Genomic DNA, 22,011 nt, shown 5'->3' with positions numbered 1-22,011 from the left:
GTACACAGATATTTTTCAGGGGGAGTCTCAGTGATTGGGTACATGGCTGATGCTTTGGTGTTTGCAGGTACAAGAGGCCCTATTCGCCTGTTTGGGTGCCAGAATCTCTTTCCTTTTTTACTTTCTTTCTCCACCCCACCCCTCCTTTTTTTCTTTATTTTTGGTAACTAGATCATGTCTTGTTTTTTTCTTTACTGTCGTATTTACAGGTTGTAAAAAAATACAGCTGAATCAATTCTTCATAGTCCCACCACCCCAAAACAATCACTGTTAATAACATTTCAATATATTTTCTTCTGGTTGCTTTCCTGTGTTTGGATACTTTATTTTACTTTTTCCTAGTTAAGATTACATTGAATAGATAATGTTGCAGCCTGCTCTTTTTTCATAAAATCCCTTTATGTCACAAGGATTTGACTCCTGTAAGGATTTGGGCACTGTTCTGGATACTTCTGATGAATGAATAGGAAGTTCTGGTGGGGATATGGTTTGAGAGTCATCAGCTTATAGATGATATTTAAAGCGATGGGACCGTCTAAGACCTCCTGGGGTTGGGGGTGGGGATCAGCAGTGTAGGAGCAAGGACCCAGGACTCAGCCCCGGGCCACTCCACATGCAAAAGTAGAGCAGAGAAGGTAGTTGAAGAAGAATAGGCACCTCATGAGAGCGGGAGAGTGTGGAGGAGAATGTACTTGGGAGTGGTATGGCCCCATAGCAAATGCTGTTGAGCATCTGAGTGTTGGGGGCGAGGATTATCCATTGGGTCTGGCAAGGCGGTGGTCAGGATGAGCTCAGTGGAGTACAGAGGATCACTGCCCAAGTGGAATGTGCTGAGGAGCAAATGATATAAGATCTTAATCTATTTCTGCCTGTTTTATATATTCTTAAACATAATTTGATGATTTGATGGCAGAATAAGATGTTTAATTGTACACTTTACTTAACAACACTTATTATCTTCCTACTGTGTGGTGTTTACACTGTTCCTAATTTTTACTATTACCAACAAGAAAAATGAACAGCTTTGTAAACTTTCTTTTCTACTTTAAGCATCATTTCCTTTGATTTGAAGGCACAGAAAGGGAGGTTCTGGTCTAAGACCAGAGCATCTTTAGAGCTTAGGATTCTCATTTGCTCCAGTATTTTCAAAAGGGACTGACTGGCTGGCACTTCCTCCAGAATCTGAGGGTGATTGTCTGAGGGGCCCCAGCATCTTGATGGCGATTGTCATTTGGGTCCTCCCAGAACAAGTTTCTCCTTTTATCTGCTTAGAAGTCCTTTTAACCTTGAATAGCCTATTGAGTGACAAGAACCAAACCCACCTTATGGAATGAAAACTATACACAACTCGCTAAATAGTGACGTTAAATAGAAATACATGTACAATAATTGTCAACCCACTGGAACTGTAACTTACCTGCAATGCTGGTGTTTGCTCTTAATCCTTTTCCACTAAGGTTCTTTAGTCCTTGAGCCAGATCCAGCCGAGGGAAATACGCAGCCCCCATTCCCATGTTCCTACGCATTCATACAGATGCAATGGGTGCTGGAACTTAAGGAAGTTTACCCTTTTCCAGTAAACACCCTGCAAATTTCCTATTGCAGTTGCCTGCTGATATTCCGGGAATGACTTCCATGCTTTCTGTGTGTGCTTTGGGTGGGGTTTTATAAACATTCCCAGCTTGTGGCAAAAAGAGAACTTCCAGGCTGATCACTGTCTCAGAAATGTCCTCCTTTCCCCCTCCCTATTCCTCCAAAACACCCACCACATTATGGTCACTTCCTGTTCCTGGTCACATTAGGAATGGCCCCTCCCCGCTAGCAGTGATCCCCCCCCCACCACCCGCCTGACTGGGTTTGCTATTTAACCGCTTCCTGTCCAGGATGACAGCACCTTACCCAGGACCTGCAGTGTCCATGGTGCTGCTGGTGCGGGTTCTAGTGAGCTCAGTGCCAGTGATCTGCTCCATGCCCACAGGACACATCTTGCTGTTTGCTGGGCCACAAGCGCGAGGATGGAATGTTGCTTGTATCCAACGTGAATAGATCTGGTGAGAGAGATGCATGTACATCTCCCACCCTCGCTTCAGCAGGGTCGTCTTCTGGAGAGGTTCTGGATCATCACAGATAATCCCCGGAGTAGAAGGTCAAGTGGCATGTAACAGCTCAGCACCATGGTTGAGTGGTCTAGGACAGGTGCACATGGACGCGTTTCTGCCCTATTACTGGCTTTGTGACTCCTTTTTCTCATCTGTTTAAGAAATAGAAGGATGATGTAGTACCAGCCTCCTTAAATGATGTATGTCAAGTATCCACCATAGAGCCTGGCCCAAGACAGGCTCAGTCAGGGTGAACTATTTCTGGCATTATCCCACTCCATCTCTGTGGCTGACTCTTCCTGAGCTTCGTTGCTCTAAGTTCAAGACTCTCTCTCTTTGTTTCCTGCTTGCAGGGGGCTTTATGAAGAAGCATGGTCAGCCTGCTGTTTCCAAAACCTTGGGGTAAGTTGGGGGGGGGGGGGTGTTCAAGCCAGGGTAAGGGCGGGATTGACTTTTTCTGCTGACCTGACAGAACAGGTTTGGGGTGTAAGTCTTTTTGGGCATCCTGGGTTATAATAAGTAAAGCAGGAGCCTACGGGGATGTGATGTGGGTCTCACACAGTGCCTCCTGACCTGCTAGCCTGTGTGGATAGCCCCTTTGACTGGTCTAGCTGCTATATGCTGAGGAAGTTTGCTGTGTGCCCAGTCTGCAGGGACCGCCGACAATCAAGGCAATAGTCAGACTTAAGTAAGCAGACCTAGAAGAGGCAATCCATATGTGGCACTTCTTAGGGAAAGGAAACCTGTATTGGTAAAGGTAAGTAACAGTAGCTGCTATAACAGGCAAGCCCCCAAATCGCAACGGTTTAACACGGGGAAAGTTTATTTCTCACTCAAGCAAAGTCAGCTTAGATATTCTTGAACAGGTGGAGAACCTTGCCATCATCGTTCAGGTACCCGGCCTCCTTTCATTTTGCAGTTCCATCATCTCCTGGCCTTGGAGCCTCTCTTGGATCTTCTGCATCTAGCCAGAAGAGTGGGCAAGAGAGAGTGTGGAGAATCTCACGGGAGGTTTTTATGGGTTTAGCCAAGAGCTGGCATACATCACTTCTGCTTGCGGTCTGTTGGCCAAAACCCAGGCTTTTGGCCAGAGCTCAGTAGAATTCAGGTATACCTTACCACAAGGGAGGCCAGTATATGAAGTCTTGCTGCATGATCAGGAGGTAGAGGAAATAGGTTTTGGTGCCGCAGACTTTTCCAGAGGATGCATGAGAAATGTGTTTAAGGCACAGAATTGAGAAGGCTGCCTTTGGCTGGTCTCTGACCCAACTTAAGCGATATAGGTAGGGGCAGAGAGAAGATCTGAATTGCTGCTGGACTCTCTGCTAATTTTTTTCCAGGGACAGATTTGCAGCCCCTATCATGGAGACCCGTCCCAGCATCTGGGGAGAGTGCCCACCAAAGTTTGCTACCAAGTTGGGCCGAGCCATAGTCAAAGAAGGACAGATGGGACGGTTTTCCTGCAAGATCACTGGCCGGCCCCAACCACAGGTCACCTGGCTCAAGGTGAGATTTTTATCTGCCCCAACTCTGGCCCCGGCCTGGGGACCCTGAATGTGGAGGGTTAGACTCTTGGACCAACAAGAGTCTGTCTTTCCAATCAGTCCCTTCTGCTCGACTATAGATGGTTCTTCAGGGTTCTCTGTGTGTCCGATAGCCATGCTTGACCCTGCCCCTATTTGCACACTCTGCCTCTGCAACTCAGCTCACCATGCCCTATAATCCACACACTCCCCAAATAGCATAAAATTTCTGAGTCAGAACAGACCTGACCATCTCAAGAGAGTGGAATTTGAAGTCATGAGACTAGGTTTCAAGCCACAGCTCCCTAATTCATAAGACACATGATGCTGGGCAAATCATTTGGTCTCTTGGAGCACTGGTCTCCTTATCTGTGAGGCAGAGATGATGCCACCTTCCTCAGAATACCTGAGAATACGGTTGGGAGTATTTCATTCAGGGCCGGGCAGTGTGAAGGCAGAGCAGAGGGGTGGGGGAGGGGAGTGGCAGCAGCAGGGTCTTGAGGGGCGGGGTGGGCCTTCAGCAACGCAGTGAGGAGCCACAGGGAAAGCTTGGGGTCAAGGCCTGCGAGAATAGCTTTCTCACAGATGGGAGTCCTGGGTCAAAATAAGTGAGGGGACACCTTTTCCCTATTTCCCAGTTCTCCCGGACTGAGCCTGGGAAAAGGGTAAAGGAGAGGGAGGCAAAGCAGAGCTAAAGTGAGGAATGTAGGATCCCCACCTCAAACTAGGCCTCCTCTGAAACAAGTTCATACACCTGCTCTAAGCCGGACCTGACGCCACACCACACACGTGGACCTCGAGTCGGGGGACCCTTGGATTGTCCAAAGACTGCTCTCTGAGCACATCAACAGAGCCCAGGGCGGAGGGTTCTGCTGCCCAGGCCTGGTGTCCGTCCCAGCCAGGCTTAGATAGTGCCAAAAGGTAAGCAGGTTTCTCTGACCCATCTGCCTTCTTGCCGTCCACAGGGAGAGGTTCCCCTGCAGCCAAGTGCCCGTGTGTCTATGTCTGAGAAGAATGGAGTACAAGTTCTGGAAATCCATGAGGTCAGCTGCGATGACGTGGGAGTATACACGTGCCTGGTGGTGAATGGGTCGGGGAAGGCCTCCATGTCGGCCGAGCTTTCTATCCAAGGTATCGAGTGGCAGGAGGGCTCGCAAGGAACCCCCCTGCCTGGTGTCTGTACCCTGCTAGGGGGAGCTGCTGTCCATTACAGATCCGCGTTCCACTGACCCACCCACCTGCCCGTGCGTTCCCCCGGGGGCAGAGTCTTGAACTCGTGTCCCGGCGCTGTGCCCCACACCTGTGTCTTCAGTCTTTTCTTCTTGCTCACATTCCTTTTTGTACCTCTAATTGCAACTGCCAAGAGTGGACATTGCAAATGCCTCGCCATCACCCCAAATTTAGCCTGCCTCAAATTTAACTTATCATCCACTCCGTCCTTCACATCAGGTGTTCCCTCAGCTTAACTCTTTCTACCGCAGAATTCTGCTTTTCCTCCTCACCTGGACTGGGCATTTCAGCATCTCCTCTGACCCTTGCCTCCTCCTTGCCGTAGGCATTAGCCCCTGTCGGTTCTTCCCTGGAAATCTCTTTGAATGTGTCTCCCCTTTACATTCCCCTTGGTTCCGCCAAGTCCAGCCTGTGGCAGCGGGAGCGTGGGTGGTGAAGGGGATTGGCATCACTCCGCCGGGCGGAGCGGGAACCTTGAGCAAGGTGGGATTTGGGGAATCGGGGAGGGAAAAAACCTTCACGCTCCTCCCCCTTTCTTACCCTCTTTTCTTCTACGATTTTTCTCTTCCATATTCCCTGCCTTTCTCAGAAACTAGTCCTCCTTGCTCTTTTTACCATTGTTGGCTGGAGTGTTCTTCATAACCCACAGAAAGAAATTTATTCAAGACATACATGTGTACATGTGTATATAAACATATTGAACTGAAACAAGTTTCATGAAGCGGTCCTGAGTTGTACGATGCACAGTACCTGCTGGCATTCTCTATTCCATTCTACACCATCAAAGTCCTGGTCTGGACTGAAGAATTAGACTTCACAACTCACTGTGGGCTCAGACCCACTGTTAGGCATTGAGAAGAGTGATTGAGCCACTCCCCTTACTTGCCCTAGCGTTGAATTAAAGAACTGCTCCCCTCCCAAGTACTTAGTGACAAAATGATGTGTGGCCCGGGATGTGTTTTAAAATGCTCCCAGAAGAAGCTCCTCTGAAAACCAAAACAAAAAGGAACAGAAAAGACAGGCAACATGGTGCTATTTCCTTAATCTGAGCGATGGCTTTCAGAATTGGTTATATCCTCTCTACTATTGTATGTTTTGAAATTTTCCACGACAAAATTTTTAAAAACGATATGGCAGGGAAAAAGAATATATCTATAGTATGTTTTCTTCTTTAAAGAACTGAATGAAATTACACTTTCCCTGTACATTTTTAAAGCAGGTATTTGTCAAAACTGATCATTTGGGAGGTTTGTTTTTGAGGGCCGCACGTAAGTTAAACTGTTTGGGTTTGAAATTTTCAGATGTTTGTTTTGGTTTGTCCCTTGATTGGTTTCCTTCTGTGGCTGGTGAACGGGACAGGTCCCATGGCATAGGGAACGGTTGCCGAGGCTTCCAGAGAAGGCCCAGGGCAGCAGTGGAGGCCTTGAAGGTGTCTCAGAGCGGGGCTCGGACAAACTCCTCAGATTAACCCAAGCAGTTCAGCACCAGGGACGCTGAGGGAGGGGCGGAGGGAGGGACAAGCATTGGGGCGGGGGGGGGGCAGGCGGAAGCTGACGAGGTGAACACTCTGTCAGAGATGAAAACCAGTGCTGTCTCATCACTGTCTCCTCTTGGTACGTAAAAGAGTCCACTAACAGTCTCCCCTTCTCCCTTTTTCCAGGTTTGGACAATGCCAGTAGGTACGTCTAGGCTTTGTAATCACTGTCTCCATCTTGAGATGCCCTGCAAGAAAAGAGAGGTTATAATGGAGAAATGCCCTGAATTTCCAAGTCATTGTATAGGACGGAGAGCTGACCGCTGGGGGCATAGTTAGGTTTTGTTTTGTTCTCCTATTGCAGTATGCCACACAGGCTCTGGAGCAGGCTCGCCATCGTAGTGAGGCTCTCGAAGACACAGTGCTGTCGTCTTTCTTAGCGTCTGGCCAGTCCCAGTTAGCTGTCACTAGGAGGGGCGCTGACCAAGGAGCCTGACACGGGCCAGGCAGGGTCCGCTCACCCACATAGCCCATCTTCCTCAGGAGCTTCCTTCCCGTGCATGAGGCCTGGAGCCAGATGCTGGGTCTGCGGGGTGGGCAGGCATCTGGTGGAGGGAAAGGGCTTTAAACAGAGCTGCACGAAGCCAGAGTTACAGGCTGCAGTGTGTCCAGGGCAGAGGAACGAGCAGCGCTAATTTAGATTAGAGGGTCAGAGAAACCCTTCCTGGACACTTGCTGTTTGAGCTCAGGCCCTTGACGGGGAATGTTAGCCAGGTGAAGAAAAGCACGGGGAGCATGCTCCCAGCAGGGCGCTAGCATGTGTGAAAGCAGGGAGATGACAGAGAGGTGGGCCCTGGGGGACCCAGAAGAACACTGGTGTGGCTGCTGCCCGGCAGGAGTCAGGTCCAAGAGGCAGCGGGAACCAGCTCACGTAGGGCATCCTTGTGGGCCACGTTGTGAAGCTCAGTCTCATTCTCGGTGCGGTGGAGATCGGCTGTGCTTGCCGTGCAGACCGTGGATCAGAGAGGGCCAGCAGGGACCTGGGGGAGGCGGTTGCATGGTGGGAACTAGGGTGGTGCTCGGGGGGTAGGATAAAGGCAGATTGGATAAATGCAGATAGAACAGGCTCTGGATCGGGATGAGGGGCAAGGAAGTGTCAGGAATGGCTGCTTGCCCTCTGCCTTGGGAAGCTGAGAAAGCTGCCGAGAGAGACTTTTGCTCGCACTCTGTCTTCATTTGTGGGCTTTTGTGATCGCTGGAATCTGGGCTTGTCATGAGTAAAGCTTGTGAGTAACCAGATGACCATTCTATTTCTCCTTCTTCTTCCCCATTGCCCCCCACCCCAACCACCACCAAACAGGTCATTGGTGAGAGGAACAAAGGCGGCCAATTCCGATATCAGGAAGGAAGTGACCAGTGGAACCACACAGGGGCCGAAACTGGACAGCCTTGCGTCTGCTGCCGAGAGAAAGAACTGCTCCAATACCCAGAGAGGGGGCCCCCCGACCTGGGCCACAAGTAGTCAGCCTCCGCCCCTGCGGGAGTCCCAGCTGGAGTGGTCCGGGGACCCACCCGGGAAGGCCCTGAGGAGCCCCGTCCTACAAAAGACTTCTAGCACCATCACCCTGCAGGCTGCAAAAGTCCAGCCAGAACCAAGAGCACTGGTCTCGGGTGCCCCCTCGTCTTCCAGAGAGGAGAGGGAGAGGCCAGCTGCGTGCCCCCCAGCCACCCTCCCCACCAGGCAGTCCAGCCTGGGAAGCCAGGGGGTGGTGAGCAAGGTTGCTACAAGGAAAATCCCCATGGAGCGCCAGAGGGATTCCACCTTCCCCAAATTTGAGAGCAAACCCCAAAGCCAGGAAGTCAGTGAAGATCAGACAGTCAAGTTCAGATGCGAGGGTGAGTAGAGCTAAAGAAGGTCACCGTCCCATCCGCCCCACCAGTGTAGCCCCTGGGTGGCCACTCTCTCCGTCAGCACAGTGGTATCCACCCAGCCCCTTGGACTAGAACCCAGAGCACCCCAGAAGCCACCTTATAGGAAGGACTCAGTCTAGTAACGTGCCTTGTTCTGGAGAAACACCCAACGGTGGCCCGTTGTTCATTGTTGGATATGGCATCGGCCCTGTGTCCTGATCCTAACCACCCTAGAGGGGAAAACCCATCATCACCATCGCCATCAGAAAACAAGCCACAGGGGCTCCTGCTCTTTTCTCCCTTTTGCTGGCTTTGGCTGATCTGGAGACCTGGCTTGTCGCCCTATGTCCCTCCTCCCCACAGACCCTGCCTCCACCTTGAGAGGTTTACTCGTGCACAGTGCAGGGTGAGGGGCAAGAGAGCCTATTCTGCAGGAGGGCCTCTCAAACCAGAACGAGCCTCTCCCTCAGGTCCAGCATCCTGCCTGCCCCACAAGCACAATGCACTCTCTGGGAACCTCATGTCCTTCACCTCGCCCTGTAGTTTCAGGGACCCCAAAGCCTGAAGTGACCTGGTTCCTGGAAGGTGCCCCTGTGAGAATTCGAGAAGGCATGGTTGAGGTTTATGAAGAAGGCGGATGCCATTACCTCTGCCTGCTGAGAGCGCGGGCCAGAGACAGTGGGAGCTATAGCTGCACGGCCTGCAATGTCCGAGGCCAGGTGTCCTGCAGTTGGACCCTCCTGGTGAAACGTGAGTACGCGCCTCCAGTCACCCTGTTTCTCTGTGGGGGGGGGGCATCCATGGGGTGCGTCCTACCCTGCAGGAGTATCACCTACTACCCCCACGCAGGGTGTACAGCCCGACAGAGGCATCATTCCCACCCACATGCCAAGGCGAAAGTCCTTGCTCCAGGACAGGTGACTCCTGATGAGGAGTTCACATCAGAGTCACCTCAGAAGAAGCATGCCCACCCCTCATGCTCAGCCCTGCTGAGAGCTCCCTTTTCTGGTTCCTCAGCTGTCCAAGGAGTGCCATGACTCACTTTTCTAACCACAGAGAACCAAACATTCCCTAAATATACACGTTGAGAGTCATATGAGATGATGTGGGATCCCGCATCTTCTATGTTTATTGTAATATCTGTTTATAAAAGTTGTGCCTGTTTGTTTTGGGGGATTTAAACACAATATAGTTTTATGACTCAGAAATAAATGATATTTTAATGTTTTTAAAACAAAATCGGCATTGTGCTGTTTGTATACTGCTTCCTAGTCTAACTTGCTCATGTTACATAAGCATCGTTCTTATACTACTTCTTTCTATATTACTTAATATTATTCAAAAACATGATTTTAATGGCCATATAATGTTTCATAGAATAGTGTACCTGATTACGCTTGCTCTTACTGTCGAATTTTTAGGCTGTTTCCATTTTTTCACTATTGTAACAAAACTGTGATAGATATTTTTGTACCCATCTATCTCTCTATGAAATTTCCTCATTTTAAATGCTATTCAGGGACCCTTGACCCATTGAGGAACATATTAAACGACAAGGATAGAGTCAGCAAATTTCAGGCTTTTAGAAGTTCAATGGACAAATAACCTTTGTCTATTTTTTTTTCAACAAACAAATTGCAAGAGAAAGAGGAAGGGAGGGACAACCTTTAGGAAACATCGGTGAAAAGACAGGCAAGAGATATCAATAATCACAATCTTTGGACTTTGTGTGGCTCCTGACAGAGACAACTTTAAAAACTTTTTTTAATGAGAACACCAGGAAAATTTGAGCATTCACAAGGTATTTGGTATAATGGAATTAGTGCTATTTATAAGATATGACGGTGGTCTTGTTATTTTTTAAGCCTTTGTATTTTAGAGATATAAATTGAGTTGTTTACTGGTGAAATGATACGATATTTGCTTCAGAAATAATCCACGTGTAGTGGGAGTTGGTGGGGGTACAAATGAAATGAGATCAGCCGTGAGTTGATAATTATTAAATTTGAGAAACGAGTATATGATAATCCACGGACTGCTCTCTTTCCTAGTGTGTGTATTTGAAATTTGCCATAATAAACATTTCCCAAAAAAAGAAAAGAGAAGAACTTAGTGATTCATCCGTGCAGTAGGATTCCATGCAGCCAGTAAAACAAATATGGCTGACCTGTGGACTCTGATGGTGAAACATGTCCAAGATACCAGTAAGGGAGAAAAGCTAAGTGCAGAGCTGTGTGTATCATATGCTATTTGCATAAAAGGAAAATAATGTATGTAGATGTGTGCAAACAGATGCTTATGTGTGCATAAAACATTTCTGGAAGGGTCCACGCGTTGCCTCAAGGAAAGGAAACTGGGGATGCTTAGGAAGAGGTGGGGGGTAGTCTTACTTCCCACTGCATGCATACTGTTGATTTACTTCTTAATTGGGATTTTCACTATGGTCATGAATTTCTTTGTAAGAAATAGTATCCATTCCATTTGGAGGTGGGGGTGCCCTGTAGAGTTCACAAGTCCAAGCACCCGAGCCTCTGTGCAGGGGATGGACACGTGGCATCAGGTCCAACAAAAGGTTGAAAACCAGCAGGCTTTTGTTGGAGTGGTTGTTGTTATTATTAAATGGAAGCCATGCATCGAGACTATACTTGCAGCAAGTTGGGGGTGAAAGAGAATATGGTCTTCAGAGCTACCACAAGATCTGGGGCAAACTGGATGGGAATTAAGCGGGCCGCCAGCGTGGCTCTTCTTACCAACGGTCAGCTGTTTGTTTTTGAATGCACGCTCTTCAGAATGTTGTAAGCCTTTGGTTAATTTCCAGAGTTCTGAAAAAGTTGATTTCGACTGTTTCTGCCAGTGTTCTTGTTGCTGGTATGGAGGAGCGGGTTTTCAGGAGCCTTTACTCTGCCATTGCCGAAGTACTTCTGGGCTCTCTCCTGGGGATACTGACTGTTCTAAAACCTTTCCGGATGACTTCGCCAAGATGCAGGCCACCTGATCCCTACTATCATGCTCTGGTCAAAACGGAAAGAAAATCTTCCTTTTTCTCAGTGGCCCCTTAAGCTCCCACTCTATTTCTCCACTGTCTTTCACCCCCAAACTCACTGCAGGTCTAGTCTCGATGCCCAGCTTCCATTTGATGTAACAGCTAACACTCCACAAAAGCTTGCTCAGTGTGCCAGGCTTTGTGCTAAATGCTTTACCTCTGTTGTTCCATTTAGTTATCCCAGTGGTCTGAGGAGATAATTGTAGTCACACCCATTTTCCAGGTGGGAATACTGAGCTGTGATGAAGTTAAACGACTTGTCCAAGGTCACATGCCTGGTAAAAGATAACATATTTCTAACCCATGTTGGTTTGACACAGAAGTCCGTATTTTTTCAATGGCTCCCAAAGGCATTTCCCTGTGAGGGAATGTGACGCTGGCTGGGAAAAGGGATAGAGGTGGCCACAGCTCTCGAGGTAGTCTGTCCATCCCTTTCCTCAGCTCCAGTCCCGATCAGATGCCCCATTGTTCCGACTTAGCTGCTCTCCCCCAGCCTCCTCCCCCCGTAGGGGAGCTCTGGTGGAGGAGGAAGTGGGGACGCAGAGTCAGAGAGCCGGGTGTAAAGCCTGCCTTCGCCATTGGGCTGGACTATGAGAACTTACTAACCTGGTCTATAAAATGAGCTGAAGAAAGCGACCTCATGGCGCTGTCACAGTCACATGTGGGAATGTCCCTGGCACATAGTAAGCCCTCCCGTACCAGTTTTTGTCCTTAAGCCCCTGCAGTATCATATGGCTTACCCCTCACCACTGCATGGGATAGCTTCTCCTGAAAGGCACCGCTGAGGCCTCTTCTAATCACCGAATCCCTTCCCCCTTCTCGGCTGTCAGCCACCTTGACATTTCTGCCACATGTTCTGCTCGTGGAAGAGACGATCTATCCCTATTGCTCTTAGTTAAGGCCCCCCCAAACTACAAAATGCTCCCCAGTCCACCAATGTAGAGGGCTTCTGGAAAGCTCAGCTCAGTGGTTCTCAACGAAAATATGCATCAGAATCCTGAGGGAACTTAGTAATGCATAGTCCCAGGCCCCCAGCAGCCCCGAGCTGTTGGCCTAGGTTGGAAAACTGGGACACATGCGAGTCTCTGTCATTTATTTGATCCAGTCTTGGAATTGGAAAAAGTAACACTTTAAAACTGAAATGTCCTCCCCGGTGGGCATATTGTCTCTACAAGTACAAAGATATTCTCAAGGTTGTGCAGGTCCGATGGGATGTGTTAAAGGAGAGAAGGGGCACTGGGGAGTACAGGGGGACCAGGAAAGCAGGGAAGAAGGAGCTCTGCGGATGCTCCAGGACAGCAAAAGGCAAGACAGGATAGGAGATGCCTGAGACCCAGAGGAGAGGGGGCAGGCCCGTGTCCTGAGCACTCCCGGACCTGGGCTGTTTTGTGACCGTGAATAAGCCCCTGCTGGGTTCTCGGCCTCAGGCTCCAGGTCTCCACACCTGTGGTGCTGCCTGCCTCCAAGTTTGAAGAGAGGTTAAGGCCAAGCCAGGCTCCTGAGGAACTCTGGGTGCAACTGCCCGTGAGGCTTGGGGTGACTGCAGTGCCTCAGCAGAGCACGTCAGCTGTGGTCTGAGATGGCCTGTCCGTTCTCTGCCCTTGCAGGGCTCGCCGCGACGGAGCTGGCACCCTCTTTCTCCAGGGTCCTGAAGGACTGCACTGTCATTGAGGGCCAGGACTTTGTGCTGCAGTGCTCTGTGCAGGGGACCCCAGTCCCCCAAATCACTTGGCTGCTCAATGGTGAGTTCCCCCCTGCTCTAGCCCCCTGGGCCCTTTGGCCCTGCCTGCGTTCTCACTTGGCTTGCCCCATTTATCCCTCAGAACCTACAGGGTACAGAGAGCTCACGGGACTGTGGCGTCTGCCATCGCCTGGCTGGGGACATCGGGCAAGTTGCTATTCCTATCTGAGCCTTGAGTTCCTGCAACACATGAATATGTCAGCTGCCTCCCAGGGTGGTGGTTGCGAAGTACATTAGATCCTTTATATAAAACAGCTAATGTACATGGCTGCACAGGCAGTTTGGTTCATTTATGTGGCCAGGCTCATAGTGGACCCTCAATAAATATTTGTTGAGTCAATAAATGAACAAATTAACAAATTAGTGAACGACACTAGAAGTTACTCATGGAACCTCGCCTTTTATTTAGTGGCAGTTGGTTTTGGGATTCATAGACAAGTAACTCGTTGTAATGTTATAGTCCTATAGAGACATGCCAACTTTTTTTTTTTTTTTTGCCAAGTAAGGCCTTTTGAAAAAATTAGTTATCATATATGATCACTCTTCTCTTGGTAAAAAAAGCCTTTCGATTCCAAAAGTATGGGAGGACTCTAATTTTAGAACTGAGAACAGCCCATCAAATTGATGGCATTGGGCAGGGTCTGCTTTGGAAACCCCCGCTTTGGGATCCACAGGGAGGATGAAGGAGAACTGCCGGTGAGGGGACCAGGGCACTTAGCCTTCTCTGCCATCTAGGGGCCAGGGCACCTCGGACACCCCCCCTTCACCTCTCCGGGCATCAGCTTCTTTATGGGTGAGGAGATGGGCTGGAACAGAAGTTCTGGGACCTCAGCCAGCTCTCAGGGCTGATAGAATAGGCTCCTTAAGGGACAACGGCACCTGTCACCTATGCACCAAATAGCCCCGTTTCTACACTATTGACGCACCAAATAGCCGTTTCTACACTATTGACGTGTTACTTGGGAACCTTCCCAGTTGGTATAGTTTGCTTAGGCTTTGCTAGAGATTATCTCTGGTCAAGTGAGAGAAGGTGCATATAGTCTTCCTGTGTGTCATCTTCGTGGGCAAATAAGTGACACTTGAGGTCACCCTTCCACCCCTCACTGTGGACAGAGCTTCTGTCGGATCCCGTGACTGACTACAGAGAGGCAGCCTCCTTGCGGCTGGAACAGAACACGATGTTAAAGACTAGTAATGGATCTGAGTAAGAGAGTTTCACTTCCGTCTGGCTCAGGGTCCAGACCAGGGGTCAAGAAACATTTTCCGTAAGGCCAGATAGTAAATATTTTCAGCTTTGCTGGCCATACAGTCTCTGTCACAACTACTCAACTCTGCTGTTGTGGCATCACAAAAGCAGCCAGAGACAATATGTAGATGAATAAGTATGGCAGTGTTGCAATAAAACTTTATTTATGGACACTGAAATGTGAATTTCATACAATGTTCACAGATCACGAAATATTTTCCCTTTGATTTTTTTCAACGATTTAAAATCTGTAACAACTATTCTTAGCTTTCAGGCAGTACAAAAACAGGCTGCAGGTCAGATTTGGCCTGTCAGCAGTAGTTTGCTGATCCCTGGTCTGCACCCCTCAGGACCTGGAAAAGCGACCCCACCTTTTTAATTCTTGGTCAATCTTGGCATTTCCACACCATTGCCACTAGAGGACGATCGTGCTCAAGTTCCCCTGGCTGCTACCCATCTTGTCGTCCCAGTCTCCGGGCAGGGAGAGTTCTGTGTCTCCAAATTCTGAGTGCCTTGAGCCAACAACTCCTTTCTGGGGCCACCATTCTATCCCATGTGTGTAGGACCAAAATGAGTTATGCTCCAGTAACAAAAGAGGTCTTAAACACTATGTTGGCACATTTCGACAGCAGAAGCACTTTGATGGCAGTCATGAAATGTACTGGTATTTGCAAGGAAGAGAGGTGTTAGAGTGTCTTTTTTTTTTTTTTTTCTTCCTTCCACAAAAAGCGAAGAGCAGTGTTCAGTCCTCTCAGTAGCCCGATCCTGGCCCTTGCCTTTCCCAGCTCCCAGCCCCACCTTTATGAAGGGCAGAATCTCTTCCCTCCCGCCCTATGGCATGCTTGCTTGGCAGTCTCTGCAAACTGTCATAGAGACACGAGGTGTTGCTATGTGCAGAAGAAAACATTGCACTGCAGGGAGAGGACTTCTTTCTGTACTTTCTCCTTCCCCCCACTGCCCACCCCCAATTTTATGAAGTGCAAACCAGGACCCTGGGGCCTGACAAAGGAAGAAACTGACAGTCGCTTCCTATATGGTAAGCAGACACATTCCTGCTCTGAGGCCAGAATCTTCAGTAATGAGATTTTTTTTTTTTCCTGGAAATGAAAGCTCACATCCTGGAATGATAAAGTCCCAGGGACATATAGCATTAAGGAAACCACTGGAGTTCATAGCATGCACTTCTATCTCCATGCAGGGTTTTATGTGACCTGAATAAAGGGCCTCTTGTGTTAGGGACTCTGGGAAGAAGGGGCCAGAGTCATTTTTAGTTTCCCATATTTATCTTTTCCATGAACCCTAAAATGCACCAAAATGCACCTAATTACAGCGTCAGGTTGAGGTCACACACTTGCTTTCTGATGAATATCTGCAGTGGGAAATGGAATCATTATTTCTGGAGATGTCTAAAAGGAGCCAGGAGCCTCCTGTTGTCTGGGTGAGGCCTGTTGTGCCTGAGGCTGGGCTATGGGCCAGATGACCCTGTAAGATTCTTTCCAGGCTCGGAATTCTGTGGAGTCCAGGCTGTGGATGTGGGGACTGTTTCTTTAAACAAAATGCACAGAACTCTGCCCCCTTCCCTGCTGCATTCGAAATGCCTCCAGAATCTCTCCCCACAGTCCTTCTAGCCCCAGCCTTGCTCCTGCACCCCAACAACCACGGCCTCTCTTCCATGTCCCTCCCAAACACCTGCTTTCTCTGTCCAGCTGGCTAGGGGAGGGCCTGACACGTCAGCCTGCAGTGGATCTGAGCGAGCATGGTGACATGACAGCAGTAGCCCCAGCACTGGGAGCCCCTTGGCCTGAGTCTTCCTGTGCTTCCCTCCACAGAACAGCCCATCCAGTATGCTCACTCGTCCTGCGAGGCCGGTGTGGCTGAGCTCCACATCCAGGATGCCCTGCCGGAAGATGATGGCACCTACACCTGTCTGGCCAAGAACACCGTGGGGCAGGTGTCCTGCAGTGCCCGGGTCACTGTCCATGGTAGGAGCCTCTGGGCACCTCTCTAGAAGCACCTTTGCTGCAGACATCTGCTTGGGAGAAAGAGCACACTGCACCTGAAGGCAGGCAGGTGGAGGAAATGGCCTCTAGAGGTCCACAGTGACAAGGCAAAGGCCCGTCCCCCACCCCCTCACCCCAGCGGGGCTGAGGGAAGATGCAGGGGAAAGAGGCAAGGGCTCCCTTGGCTCAAGAAGCTTCCAGTGTGGTGGGAAGAAATCCTTGCACATTGAAAGATGTCCCAGGAGGAGTACTCACATACCCTCTTAGGACTTAGGGGTCTCACAAATGCCACCTCCCGTGCTGGGGGTCACTGGGTAACAGAGTGCTGGTACTGAGGCTTCGAGAGGGTCCCAGGTTGTTGCCCTTTTCCTTCTGACCCTGCTCCTCCCCACCAGCCTAGGCTGGTTTTTCATAATCAGCAGCCTGGTGTCCAGTAATCTGATTACCATGCTCATCCATTGATCCTCGCCGAGCCCTTAGTCCCAGGAAGTTCCAGGGGAGTCACGGCCCTCGAGACAGAGCTGTCTGGGCTGTGGGGTCAGCGGGCATGGTGACAGTGCCCAGGGAGTGCTCCCTGGGGTCAGGGTATCCAGGTAAGCCTGCCTCCCCACCCCACCCCCCCCGCCCCAGGCTTGGGCCCCCGCTCCTGTGTGTGACTGGGGCCTGGGGGCTCTGCTTTCCCAGCATGCTGGCAGGAGACCATGTCTCTTCCCTCTGTCCCCCAGGGTTCAGGTCTTGTGGGTAGAGTCTCCCAATAACGTGAGCAGCTGCCTTCTGGGCGGCCACAGGACCCGGTTTCACTGAAAAGGGTAAGGGGAAAATCATGCGCTGGTTACTGCACTAAATGCTTTCTCATTTAGACCTCAACAGCCGTGGGGAGGGCCATGCTCTCCCTGCTTGCCCTTATTTTAGACGGAAGGGTCTGGAGGTCTCAGAAAGCATACGCAACTTGCCTAAACACGCAAGCTGATAAGTCAGACTGGGCTTTCAGACCCAGATCGCCGTGACTTCAAGCCTGTGCTCATTCCTATGCCCTGCCCTTTTCCAGAGTGTGAATCCACTGGCCCGGAGGGGGAGCCTGAGCCCTGTAGGCTGGGCAGTGTCACCCCTTAAGGATGAAGGGGCTTGTGCTGACGCTGGCTCTGTGAGGCTCTCTGCCAACAAGGGGCACACTCCTGGGCCTCCCCCGTTTCTCTGAAGTGCTCTGGCATGGAGTCCTCACCTGCCTCCTCTTCCTTCCAGGAAGCCGTTCACACCCAGGTGGGGAGCCTGACTCTGGCCCCCCGGGAATCTGTCAGCCAGAATGGTGGCTGACATATCTATTCTCTTTGTCCCCACAGATCTCCTTTCATGGCTCAGTAAGGGGCCTCCGGAAATTGTGATAATGAAACAAGAAGAGATCTGAGCTTCGTCTCTTTGGGCCAGGGGAGCGGCCCTCACCTTCCCAACAGGGGGCTCTCCTTGGAGGTCCACGTGGCCTACTCCAAAGCCTAGTAACGGGCAAGAGGGCCAGAGTGACATGTGATGGGTCTGTTGCCCAAGACTCTCTCCCCGCTAGCTTTAGCCAGTGGCCCTGCTAATCCAGTGCCTGTCCCCACTTGCCTGGGTTTAGATTGGATTAAAGAGACCCAGCTGAGCTAATAGTCCCTCTGGAGGGGGCGGTCCCTAGATGAAGGATCAAGGAGTCTTTGGGGGCGTCCTCCTTGTCCCCAGGTCTGTGGGAGTAGTAGGGCCTGGGTGACTGCCCATCCAAGCGTGTTTTAAAGCAGAAACAGGTCCCCAGCAAGAACTCTGCCAGAACCTTTTGGGTTTTCTCTGAGAACAGCCCTGAGTGAGTGAGAACTCCCTCCCGGTGTGGAGATTTGCTGGCCTGTGAAGGCCAAACAGAGGCTCAGATACCATAAATGGTGAAGCAGGCTGAGAGACGCAGCCGCATGTGCGGGCCACAGGGGTGGGCTGTCTGCACAGGAGTGAGGTGGGCTGAGCCTGGCACAGTGATACCCCCTGGCTCCCTGCCCCAAGGCGCTCAGGCAGCTCAAGGCCACGTCCTGCACCATTCTCAGCCGTGGGGTTTTTCTTACTTTATTGGCAGCTCCTGGGGCTCCAGGTCTCTGGGGGCGGCTGAGGGGTTGGGGTGACTGCAGGAGAGACGTTTGTTCCTACTGTACCCAGCATGGTTCTGGCCCCTCCATTGCTGCCCAAGGCCTGGCCTTTCCGTTAACCCTCAGTGTGGCACCAGCCACAGTCCCATCCTGGCCGTGGAGCAGACTGGCCGGGAGTGCATCCTGCTGCACCACCAGCTCGCCTGGCCACAGGGGTGCCATTCCAACCCCCAGGCCTCGCCTTCCTCTTCTGTGCAATGGGGACACTGATAGTCACAGTCCCCAGTACTGAGGATTAAGTTAATAAATACACGTCATGTCCTCAGAACCGAGGAAGGGCTCAGTGTGTGCGGTTGTGATGATTGTCCAACGGACCCCCCCAACTTTTACACAAGGTAAAATTGTTCAAAACGCCAAGTCTAAGCAGTTTTACCAAAGGACCAGCTTTGCCACAGTGGGTGGGAGGTTGTCTGTCCATCTGTGTGCCTGTTCGTTTGCTTTAAGTAAGGGCGAGAATCCCAGAATCCTAGAGGGAGGGAAGGAGGCACCCCGCAGACACTAGAATCTGAGGAGGACCCCATTGTAGGGGCTGTGGCCACGAGAGGGCGCCTTTGAGCAGGGCGCCCAGGCCATCCACTTTCCCGGGAGGGGGCCCTTTCCAGGGCGGCCGTGCTGCAGGCACACTCAGCGGAGAATCCCGGCGATGCTCCTCAGAACGCCAGGTGTGGGTGCTCTTTCTCACCTCGTTAGCCTCTTGCCAAGGTTTTGCAATCATCCAGAAATCTCTGGCCCAGCACTCTGATGTGATTTCTGCGGCCACTTCACCCAGCTTTCTCTGCCTCCTCTCCTCTGCAACCCCTTTCTCCAAAATCTGCCTCTCTCCCCAACAAATGTCATTTCCTTTAGGAATCCCTTCCCGGGAGCCTCCCTTATCATTGTGCTTATTTTCCAACAAATCTGTACTGAGCCCCTGCTTTGGGCCAGACATCATTCTGGGGAGGCCGCAGTGAGCAGGACAGACAAGCTCTGTTTTCCTGGCGCGTTCGTTCTGATGGGGAGACACACCATAATCAGCACATAGTTTAATCAAATACTGACCGAGAAGGGTGGAAAGGATCCTTCTGGAGGATGGGTGAGGACATTGGGTGGTGAAGCAAGGCTCTAGGTGGAGGGGCCTTTTGAGCAGAGACTTCAGTGAGCTGGAGAGAGAGTGCTCTAGGCGGCCGGGGCAGCAGGTGCAAAGGCCCTAAAACTGGGAGCAAGGTCAGCCTATTCAAGGAATAGCCAGATAACCAGGGTGGCTGGAGGAAGGTGAGAATGAGTTAAAGAGAGGCAGGGGCACCTCAGGCAGGGCCGCTAGGGAAGTAGCCCACATTTTATTCTAACTGTGGGATTTTACTCTAATTGCTTGTCTAATTGTCTTCCCTGTCAGACTGTAAGCTTCCTGCACGCAGGGACCGTGTCTTACTCATTATTGCACGTGGATCCAGGCCTGCTATGTGAGCAGGTGTTCAGGGAATGGATGAAAGCACATGGCGGTAGGCAGCCTCCCTAGACATGCAGCAGGCGTCCCTCTACCTCTTGACTTCCCTGGGGGCTCAGTGCTCATTGGAGTATGCAAGAAACCCACCAGCTAGCTCTCAAGAGTCCCTCAACAAATATTCCTTCTGTCCTCCCCCTACCCCAGGATAAAAAAAAAATCCCCAATATTTAACCAGGCAATGAAAGCCTTTCCCCACCAACCCAACCCAAGATGGAGACTAAAGGATGATTAATCTAAATTCCTGCAGAGCCCAGGAAGATCAGAGGGAGAGTAAATATTTCAGTGTATTTGGACTGAGTCATTGGGGTGGGGGAGAGACTTTCTCAGGCTAGAATACTTTAATTTATCTCCCCCTGGAGTATCTTTGTCAAGGCTAAAATTCTTAAGTGACTAGATCTACTAACTTGCTAACTGTGCCCATTTTGACTTTAGTGTCTCAGCCTAATGGTGTTTATTTAACTGAAGGCTTGCTGGGCCTCCTGAAGGCACCTAAGGACATAAAATATCGGGAAATTTTTTAAGAAACTGATATCTAGAGTAAAAATAAGAAACTTAGAGCATGAGTAGAAGCCCAGTTCACTCTCAGGTTAGTGACAGGCACTCGCCCTGACAGCCTCCCACCCCCACCTCTCTCCCAAGTTATGCTCAGGTACTTAGGGTGCTATATAATCTGTCTGATGGTGTCAGGTATGAACTCTCCCCTCCAAAAGCTTACAAGCACTGAAAACATGTCTAATAGTTATGTTAGCTAAAGAGAAATGTGTTGAAGAAGGATAAACATTGGTTTTAATTTTTTTTGTCTCTTAAGACCCTTAGCCCACCCACCACATCTGTCCCAAAAGTCTTTTAAATACTAAGAAGGCAAGCAGATAAGTGTTAAATTATTTTATAACCAATATTCTAGTTTTATATAGTTTGAATACAACAGAAATGGTTTTGTGCACCATGTGGGTTCTTCGTGTCGCAGGAAGACTTCTGAGTATATGTTTGTGTATATGTGTCCATATCATAGAACTGGGGCCTCATTTTACTAATTGGACAATTAGAGAGGCAGAACTGTCTAGTTCTCCAGCCCACTGTTGGCCTTATCTGTCATTTACTTGCTTGGAGTCCTTGGTCAAGAATGCCATCCAGAATTACAGCCTTGTGTCCCTAACAGCAGAATATGATCCGTGCTACGACCATATGGTGGAGACAGTGGTTTCCAGGCACTCATCGGGTGGGAGCACTGGGGGCTTTGGCTGCTACACCTTTATGTTGAGAGTTTGGTTGTTAACTTCTGAGTCAGTCAGAAGGCTGTGATTGCAATGATTCCTGCTTCCCCTCCAGCAACCCTACCACTACTGGTCAGAGATCTTTTGGGGGATGTCATATGTCACTGTTTCCTTTTGTTCTTTTCCTTGCACACTTCTATTCCCATTTGCTTCTTAGGTTCTAGAGAAGTCGGTGGGAGGGAAGAAAAGCCAACAGAGTAAGGCTCTTTCTATGACACAGAAGTAGAAGTTTTGCTGAATCACCAAATAGGTTTATTTGGTTAGGAGAGACTTTTGTTGGAAGAGAAGTCAAATACTGGGGATTTACACCTTGTGTAAGTGCCCTGCAAATAGGAAGGGGTTGGGTGGAGGTAGGCTTTCTTTGAAGAGTCCTCAAGAGTCAACAGTCATGGCATGTAGGGAAAGGAGGCTAGTCTGTGATCCCCGGACCGTGCTGGATTTTGAGCACCAAATAAAGAAAGAAGGGAGGACTGTGCTTCCAGAGTTCCCCTTCAGTTGGTGATTTACTGAATTTCCATACTCTAACAGGGCTTGGAGTGAATCAGATTTGCTGTTGGAATGGTATTTTGCAATGTAATGACTAAGCAAAAGAGCTCAGCAGTGGTTTCCAACTGTGCGTTTGCAAGAGGTCTGTGTGTCTGTGCATGAGAGGCTTTAGGAGAGGGGGTGTTAGGAAGTAGGGGAGAGCCATTCCACATCCATTTTCATTGGGTGGCCACCTGTGAATCCAGGGATACGGGCAAGCTGCTGCTGGACAGGGCCTGAGGCTCTGAGAGTGGGACTTAGTAAATGGCCCTGACAGCAATAGGCAGGGGTCCCTCTGTA

The 22,011-nt window shown here is 50.1% G+C and overlaps 1 protein-coding gene across 1 annotated transcript in view; it reads left to right on the top strand.

Annotated features, from left to right (window-relative positions):
- MYLK (myosin light chain kinase) overlaps positions 1 to 22,011 on the top strand; it is a 194,574-nt gene that overhangs the window by 75,786 nt on the left and 96,777 nt on the right. Inside the window, exons 4-11 of the mRNA XM_028091307.2 lie at positions 2,453 to 2,501; positions 3,440 to 3,605; positions 4,588 to 4,753; positions 6,513 to 6,531; positions 7,687 to 8,222; positions 8,781 to 8,987; positions 12,888 to 13,022; positions 16,097 to 16,249. Coding sequence (XP_027947108.1) covers positions 2,453 to 2,501; positions 3,440 to 3,605; positions 4,588 to 4,753; positions 6,513 to 6,531; positions 7,687 to 8,222; positions 8,781 to 8,987; positions 12,888 to 13,022; positions 16,097 to 16,249 — 1,431 coding nt within the window. The remainder of the gene's footprint in view (positions 1 to 2,452; positions 2,502 to 3,439; positions 3,606 to 4,587; positions 4,754 to 6,512; positions 6,532 to 7,686; positions 8,223 to 8,780; positions 8,988 to 12,887; positions 13,023 to 16,096; positions 16,250 to 22,011) is intronic.

Source organism: Eumetopias jubatus, unplaced genomic scaffold (assembly GCF_037043125.1).
Source record: "Eumetopias jubatus isolate StellerSeaLion01/CBP00866 unplaced genomic scaffold, mEumJub1_p1.0 scaffold_1, whole genome shotgun sequence".
NCBI classification, from domain to species: Eukaryota; Metazoa; Chordata; class Mammalia; order Carnivora; family Otariidae; genus Eumetopias; species Eumetopias jubatus.
The sequence above is the reverse complement of the archived record's forward strand: the minus strand, read 5'-3'. Positions and strand labels throughout refer to the sequence as shown.